The sequence below is a fragment of the Cicer arietinum genome, chromosome 3 (assembly GCF_000331145.2).
Source record: "Cicer arietinum cultivar CDC Frontier isolate Library 1 chromosome 3, Cicar.CDCFrontier_v2.0, whole genome shotgun sequence".
NCBI lineage: Eukaryota > Viridiplantae > Streptophyta > Magnoliopsida > Fabales > Fabaceae > Cicer > Cicer arietinum.
Window position 1 is genome coordinate 29,642,004 of NC_021162.2, and position 9,185 is coordinate 29,651,188.

The 9,185-nt window shown below is 33.9% G+C and overlaps 1 protein-coding gene across 1 annotated transcript in view; it reads left to right on the top strand.

Annotated features, from left to right (window-relative positions):
• Positions 1 to 8,978, top strand: part of LOC140919719 (uncharacterized) — a 27,368-nt gene extending 18,390 nt beyond the window's left edge. The window contains exon 7 of the mRNA XM_073366334.1: positions 8,848 to 8,978. Coding sequence (XP_073222435.1) covers positions 8,848 to 8,978 — 131 coding nt within the window. The remainder of the gene's footprint in view (positions 1 to 8,847) is intronic.
• Positions 8,979 to 9,185: the final 207 nt, after the last annotated feature.

The following is a 9,185-nucleotide window of genomic DNA, read 5'->3' on the forward strand; positions in this document are numbered from 1 at the left end:
TGTATTTTGGTATTGAACTCTGAGGCTTTTTAGCCAAGTTATTGATATTTTGTGAGTTTAATGCTCAAAAATATATTTTGATGCCCGACTTAAATTATTCATCGATAAATAAATTAGATTAAGTACAGTGAATCTTTTGTCGAAGAATAATTTATTTATGTTACGTAGAATTTAATTCTGGGCAGTTTGGTAAAAAATCTCTCGGGTTGCTGAAAATTGCATCTGTCAATTGAGTTGTAACGAGAGTGGATATTTTTATCAAAATGGTTTGAGAGGTTATGGGTGAAGGGCGAAATAGTAATTTTAATAAATATCTAGATATTTTTAGATATTTGTTAAGTTATAATTAATATATATATATATATATATATATGTTTGGAGGGAAAAAGAAAGGAAAAAGGAAAAGAAAGGAAATAGAAAGGAAGAAAAAAGGAAGAAAGGATAACTGAAAGAAAATCATTTTCCTCCCGACCTTCGTGTGAACTTCTTCTTCTTCTTCCTTCACTGTTTCGCAAAACCTAAACCCACAAATACAAATCTTCACTTTTCTTCTAGATCTAAGCTTCGTTTCGCGAAGAGATAGAAGGGAAAATTGTTCATCTCCACGCTACGGTGCTAGTGAACTGACTTTGGAAGTAACGTCGCAAGCAGAGATTTTACCGGAATTAATTACGGTATTGTAATCGCGTGTTAGAGCTACTGTTAAGGTAATGGCTCCTTCCAAACTTTTAGTTTGCATTTAGGGACTTATTTTTGGTTGTGTGGAAAATAAATTTGTTGGGTTTGAAGTGTAGATTTGAGGAAAATGAATTGAATGCTTTTATGGGTGAAAGTTTGGAGTTGGGTTTTTGGTGAAATTGATGAGTGTTTTCGTGGAAAAGGAATTTGATTCATCTATGTGTGTTGTTGAGGAAAAGAAATTTGATGTGTTTGAGTTGTGGTTTGTGAGAATTAGTTTGGCATGTGTTATGTTTGAGTTTTGTGGAAATTTGTGGTGATTGATGATTGAACTTGGTGTGGATTTTGTGGGTTTTGAATTGATCGAATTTAATGTAAATTGTGGATTAAATTTGATGTGTGTGGTGGAAAATAAATGTTTGAGTATGCTCTGTGTGGAATTTGAAAATCGTTAGAGTTAAATGAGTATTAAAAGTGGGGAATCTTTTAATATCTGCATTTACTTAATGATTGTCGTGAAAATCGTTAGAGTTAAATGAGTATTAAAAATGAGGAATCTTTTAATATTTGCATTTACCTAATGATTGTCGTGGATAGAGTCAAAGTATGCTCATGCATTTCATTGTACATGGCGACCAGATGGGCCATGGTGATAGTGGTGACCGGATGGGCCACGAGATGATGCCATGTGATTTGGTGGTTTATCTTGTTCTTGCGGAGATTGTCGTGTCGTGTAAGGTCTGTGATAGACTACACATTTTTGGTAAATCGTGCTAACCCGTGATAGGTGGCACCTTGGTAAATAGTACTTCGGCTTGTGATAGGTGATACATTTACGATTTACGTTTTTAGTAAATCGTGCTGACCCGTGATAGGTGGCACCTCGGTAATTTAATACTTCGGCCTGTGATAGGCGGTACAATTATGATTTACGGCCCTTCGAGGAGGGTTTTGATTGGAATTTCGAGTCCATGCATTTTGGCATATACGCATTGCATTAGGGTGCTTGGCACACGAGTCATGATTGATTTAATGTTATGATTGTGTGTGTAAACTCAAGTTGTTGTTGTGATTATGACATACTTGCTAAGTGTGATTGTTTGGATTTGTATGCAAGTGTTGATTGATTGCGAAACATAGCGAGTCATGTTTGATTCAAGGTTATGATTGCATGTGTAAACTCAAATTGTTGTTGTGATTGTGCCATAATTGCTAAGTGTGATTATTTGTATTTGTGTGTAAGTGTGGATTGATTGTGAAATCTTTTCGAAACGTTTCAAAACTGAATTCTGCATTTCTTTAATGTGGTAGTCGAATACACTGAGCTGTAGCTGAATACAGCTATGCTGTTTTTGCTACTGACTTTCTGTGTAGTCGAATACACAAGGCTGTAGTCGAATACAGCTATGCTGTTTTTGCTACTGACTTATGTGTATTCGAATACACAAGGTTGTAGTCGAATACAACTATGTTGTTTTTGCTACTGACTTCTAAAACAGCCTTGTATTCGAATACATAGATGCTGTATTCGAATACGACAATGCAGTTTTGTTTATAACTTCATTTTTCAACTCTGTTTATGCATGTTTGGCGTATGCAAACCCTTTCAAGGTGCATGTTAATTTGAAATGTTATTTTATGCATTGAAATCTAAATGTTATATGTTAATTGTTAATTTCGGTTGGTGACCCTTTACAATTATTGTGGAAATCTGGGCTTTGCCCTCAGATGTGAACCAGGATCTTCCCACTAGTTAGTACCCTTGGACACACCAGATTGGAGCTGTGTGAGAAGAGACTTGCATGGCGCGTGGAGATCACCCGGGTTTTAAAGTTTTTTCAGTCGTGATCAGATTAGACGGTTGTATAGGGACTATAGGTCTTTCTTTTGTGGATGTATTTAATGTATGTTGGAAGACTGTACCTATACCAATATTGTCAGCTAGACTTTTATTTTGATGGGTCCATGTACCACTTTTTGATGTGACGTGGGGATGTTAAGATTCTTCGGTAGTGCTATTGTACAAGTGTCTGCCAAGAATACCACAGAGGTATGAACTATGTCTGATAGGTCTCATAGCCGGGTGCATTTTGCTGTTTTAAATACTTTAGATTTTTATTTCAAACTATTTCTGCTGCTTGTAAATGTTGTTGACTTTTGTCGTTGTGTTACGACTTAAATATTTATCCAAGAGTATTTCTTTCTTTATTTCCTTGTTTTTATGAATTTGTTTTGAAAAAAAAATACACTCGCGCTGTTAAAAATCGAGGTGTTACAAATGTTGCTAGTATGTTGTTGTAATAGATGTTTAGAATGAAAAAGGAAACATTATCCTCCCGTTGCTCCCTCAAAATAAAATTAAATAAACCTTAGTTAAGGAGTAAAATGAAGTTATGATTTTTGCTCGGGTGTATTGTATAAAATGTTGGTGGAGTGAGTAACTTGAATAACAAGAAATGAAAAAAAAAATCCATTAATTTTTATGGAGGTCAAATGATCATATCATTTGGGCACATATGTCTAGCTTTTTAGTTTGGTATTTTAAAATTTCTTTATATCTTAGAATAATTTTTTAACTTGTTTCTAAACTTTGGGTAGAAATTCAATTATAATTTTATTATTTGCATTTTGACTCTCGCTCGCTCTGTAGGCCATAACTTGAGCTCTATATATCGGATTGGCGCCTACGAGTAGGCGTTGGAAGGCTAAAAATCAGAACTACAACCTTTGTGTTGAAATAATAGCTCAATGCTGAACTTTACTGGGGCTAAATTGCAGATTTCGTAATCTGGACTTTTGTAATAATTTTACATAGCGGACCACTTGTTTTTAAACCCTAAACCTTAAAGCCCAAAATCAAGTACTATATATTGGGAGTTTTCTTTCTTTTCTATGACATGAAATTTTCGGATTCAAATTGACACAAGAAATAAACACTTTTTATTTTCATGGAAGACTAATTTTATAAGATTAATCCACGAGTTCAGAGTTTCATCAGCACCTTGAGATTCAGGTTATACTATCAATTTCGCTTCATGATTCTATTTCTGTATATTTGATTATATTGATATTCTGATTGCTTAAATTGAATTTCAATAGAATCGATTAAATTCATTTGACATAATTTGATTTCGGTTTCTAATTTAATTGAATTATAATTTTGCGACGCTTGATTGTTAATTGTAATATTTTGATGATTGTGATGCTTAATCCAAACAAAGAAACAAAATTCACATAGGATTGATTACGCATGTTTGATCAATTCTATAGTCAAATAAAAATAGAATTACAAATTAGAAATTAAACTCATTGATAGAATATGTGATATGTATGAAACTCGAATAAGTGGATTAACCATTTTGCTCATCTGTTAAAACAAAAATATAAAAAAACTCATTTCGAATTTCAACTTTTAATTTGGCTAATATTATTGACGTCGTTGCTGGGGACTCTTTGATAACAATATTAACCATTTTTAGAGTATTACTAACATCCTAACATTTGTTTCTTCATGTTTTTTTGCTCTACAGGTCGGATAGGCTTGTTTCAAGCTCGTAGGCACGTTGCTAGTAAAAAAAAACCCGGTTTTTCAGGCGATTCTCTCGGATTGTCTCGAATTTTCGCTAGAAAATAAAAAAATTCCTTTGTTTAGACCCTTTTTTGAATTTTGCATATTCTTCAAAAATTCCAAAAAAAATTGTCTTGCCTTTATTTGATTTTTAGAAATTTTTGGTGGTTTTTTTATATTTTTTGGATTTTATTTGATAGGGTTTTCAATTTTTCACTTCAATTTTAACGATAGGGACATTGTTGGAATTTTTAGAATTGTGATTTTTCATTTCATTGTTATGATGATGCATGACTAGGGCTAGTTCTGTAAATCTGCATTTCCTTGAACCTGAAATAGATAGGAAATTTCATTTACGTCGTAGATTTAATAGTGCTGCTAGTGCTAACGAGTTAGAGTTAGAGTCAGATAGTGAAAGTGACAACTTGATGCAAAATATGGCTGATGTGAATAATAGAACCTTAAGACAACTTGTTGCACCTAATGTCACTTATAATGCATTGTGTATCACAAATCCTGAAGTTATGTACCATTTGAACTTATATCTGGTTTAAACACTTGCTTCCAAAGTTTAAGGGTTTTGCAGGTGAGGATCCCCACAAACACTTGAAAGAATTCCATGTTGTGTGTTCAACCATGAAGCCTCAAGGAGTCATATAAGACAAAATTAAGCTGAGAGCCTTCCCATTTTCATTCCAAGATGTTGCCAATGGCTGGTTATACTACATTCAACCAGATTCTGTTACAAGTTGGAATGATCTCAAAAAATTGTTTCTAGAAAAATTCTTCCCTGCCTCAAGAGCTGCTTCAATCAAAAAAGAAATATGTGGCATTAGGCATATTGACAGGGAATCATTCCATGAGTATTGGGAAAGATTCAAGAAATTAGTGTCTAGCTGCCATCATCGCCAGATTTCTGAAAAATTGCTCATCCAGTACTATTATGAAGGTTTGTTACCTATGGATAAAAGCATTTTGGATGCTGCTAGTGGGGGAACAATTGTCGATAAGAACCCATAAGCAGCAAATGATTTGATTGAGAACATGTCCATTAATTCTTAGGAGTTTACAACTAGAAGAAATTCAACAGTGTTGACAAGTGGTGTGAAAGAAACTCAAGCTTCTTCCCACAAGAATTTAGAATGCAAACTTGATGAGCTTACTTCTTTAGTAAAAGAATTGGCAATAGGTAAAATCCAAGTAGTGGTCTGTGGTATTTGCACTTCTCTAGAGCATCCTAAAGATCCATGTCCTACATTGCAAGAAGATCCAATTACTGATGCTCCTCAAGCATATGCAACTAATATATACAATCCTCAAACCAACTATAATATGTCATCTAACAGGTACAATCCTGGTTAGAGAAACCATCCTCATCTAAGATGGGGCAATTCATCTGCAAAACAACAACAACCTAGGAAGCAGCAACAACAAAAAAATATTCCACAACAACAAAATAATGTACCTCCATTAGAGGATCTCGTTAAGCATATGGTTGTCCAAAATCTCCAATTTTAACAAATAACAGATTCCACCATTACAAATTTGGAAACAAAGATTGGTCAGCTAGCCACTTCAATTAATCAGTTGCAGACTCAAGGGTCAAACCAATTGCTTGCACAATTAGTAGTAAGTCCAAATGCTCCCAATGTTAGTGCCACATTGAGGTCTGGAAAAACTGTTGAAGTACCAAAGTTACCTGAAACTACTGTGAAAAATAACAAGGTTGCTGATGACACTTTGCTACCTGAAACTGTTGATGTTGAGAAAAATATACCACTTCCTTTTTTATAGCGTTTCAGCAAGTGTATTGAATCGTTGCAAGTAATAATAAAACGATAGTACTGAGTGTCGAACTCAAGTATTGCATTTTACTATCGAATTATATTTAATTACTAAAATTGAACAAAACGTTTCCAAGTTGATTGAAATAATATTTAAAATTAATAACAGTAACAAAATTGACCTTTTATAATAAGAAAAATGTCAGGGATGAGTTTCACTTCGAATCCAACCTTGGGTCTAATTTGATCCTAGTTATTGAATTCCTTTATTGAATTATTACCGAATTCTCTTTATTATTCTTGCCCTAATGTCTTAGCGACAGAAAGTTTAATTCCAAAGTAACCCCTAATTCCTTAGTAGATTTAAAATTAGAATTAAGCATTACTGTACATGAATTCTCTTTTTAAACTATTGCCTCTGCAACTAATTTAATTGGTTTCATGACCTGCATCTATGTCTACAAATTCATGAACTTCTCGTCTCAAACATTCGTAAAGTCCACTTCTGTTTCAAAATACAAATCGTAGAACATTTTAATGTTGATCAAGCAATAAAAAGCATTAAGCACAGAGATGAGAAAAATAATTCAATAAACTCATTCTCATAACTACAAATAAAATCATAAAAATAAGAGTTTCATCTTGTTATACTCATCCCTAACAAATAGGGTTTAGTTACTCATGACAGAGATATAAAAGATAGGGATTAGAGAAGAATTACAAGAATGATTCATGAATGATCCTTGATAAAACTGCTCCAATGGTGTTAGAAACGATCGTCTTTGAGTTTCTATGCTAGGGCACAAGTCTCCCAACTTCCCAAGAGTCAAAAAGATCCATAAACAGTGAAAAATTGCGTTTTTATTGTTAGCTGATGCACGTCGCGCGCCTCCAAGCGCAGGATTTGCGCTTCGGGCGTGCCTGGACAGTGCTAAAAGGCTAGAAATGCGCCTCAGGCGCACAACATCTGATGTATGACGTATACTGCATTTTACTCCTCTTTAGAGTCTGAATTTGGTTCTGGTGTCTTCATGACAGTTGTAGCTATGGAGCTTGGCTTTCATTTGCACTTGGTGTGACTCCAATTGGACATCTACAACTCCAGATATGGATGAAATACTCCACATAGGTCATGTTGATTTCTTACCAAAATTCAGCACTGCACTAAAACAAAGTAACAACGCAAAACTCCGAAAAATGTCTACTTAATCAAGGAAATAATAACATAAATATTTCATTAAATCAAAGAACTAAAATCAACAAAATACATCAAATAACTCCTTAAATTAACTAATGGTTAAAGATAAATAAGACTAAAATCAATGAAAAATATGCATATGATGAAGAGTGATCACAACCCCAAACTTAATCTATTGCTTGTCTCCAAGCAACAATTATTTTATAGATTTAGTACAGTTAAAAGCAAACTTAAACTCAAGTTCTCAAATCAAATCAAACTCAATTTTCAAAGTTCCAGCTACTACAAAACATTCATCATGCTCCATGGTTGCTTAAAAAAAAACGCAATTTGTACACTTTAGCATTTATTTATCAAGTTCAACTCTCTCTTCACACAATCTAAAACCAAAATTTCTCTCAAGTGTTTAGAAAGGGTTATGAATTTATCACTCAAATCCTAGAACATGCATCCCGCTACCATAGGCTTGAAAAAATTCTAGTTAGCAATCACAATGTAGTAAACACATACACTTTTGGAGGACTTTCGGGTTGTAATGAGGCTTAGGTAAAGGTATGACATTTTGGGATAGTAGGCTTTACTACTAGGAGTTAGGCATACATTTCCAAATTATTTTACCATTTATTTTTATTTTTATTCACCTTTTCATTATGAAGATTCTCGAACATTGATAAAAGAACCAAGAAGGTATTATTTACCAAAATACACAAACTGATTTTTTTTTCTTTTTGTGAGAATCACTACCCCAAACTTAAAAGGTTGCTATCCCATAAGCAACCCCAAGCTTAGAACTTTATCAAGACAATAAATTTTTTCTACCTAACTCCAAGTAAGGTGATTTAATTAAAGTCAGGTTTTTTGGCTTGTAATGTGGCTAGTAACCAAAATAAAAGGGCAAGGCTCAAAGGGGCTAGCAAGAGATAAAATTTGTATAAGGTAGTTAAAAGGCTCAAACGACCAAATAAAATTGCCTCAGTGTATGCATAAATTACAAGTGACGCAAGTCAGAATTAGTGCACGTTCTAAAGGGATAACACATGTCTAGATAATCACACAACAAATAATGAAAGTGTTTGGGTCCAAAAGCTCACAACTAGAATAATAAGAGAGAGCATGAATTGTCAAAATAATGCTAAACATGTGACTAAGAAAGATTTATGAAAAATTGATGGCAAGTTAGACTTCTGCAACCACAGAGTAGTCAACAATGTATGCATTAGTGAAACGTATCGATTTGAGCAATGATATGAGCAAAAAAATAGAGTTTAAATTTCAAAATCCCAAACAGAAAACTTAAGACCAAATGCAAGTTGTTAATAATTCTTCATCATAGTGCACATTTATACAATTAGAAAGAAACAAATTCAAATAACAAAAATAAGATTGCAAAAAATAAAAGTTACCTATACCTGTGGGTTGCCTCCCACGAAGCGCTTCTTTAAAGTCATTAGCTTAACGTCACAACTATTGTCAAGGTGGCATGTATGACATGAAGAACACATCATCCTTCTCACCAAGAGATACATATTTCAAGTGAGGTGGCAATTGCTTGAGTTCAACCAATAGCGTCTCTTTCTTTTTCTCTACATATTCATCTTCATTCCCTTTCAATGTAGCAGGGAAACGGGGAGAGTATGATGGTGATGCTTCTAACATGGCTAAAACCTCTTTCAACTTTGGATCTTTACTTCCTTTAACAACATCTAGGGGTAGGCATAACTCTCTTTCTAATGGCATAATGGGTCCTTAATGTTCAACTTCTTCATCGACTATCGAATTAAAAATCTCAATTCGGTTGCACCCTTCTTTTTCGTTTGAATGCTCTATGGCTTTTAAAATATTGAATGTAACTGTTTTCTCATTTACCTTAAAAGTTAAGGTGCCATCCGCCACATCAATCATAGCTCTCCCTATTGCTAAGAATGGTCTCCCCAAAATCAAAGGAATGTCATTATCT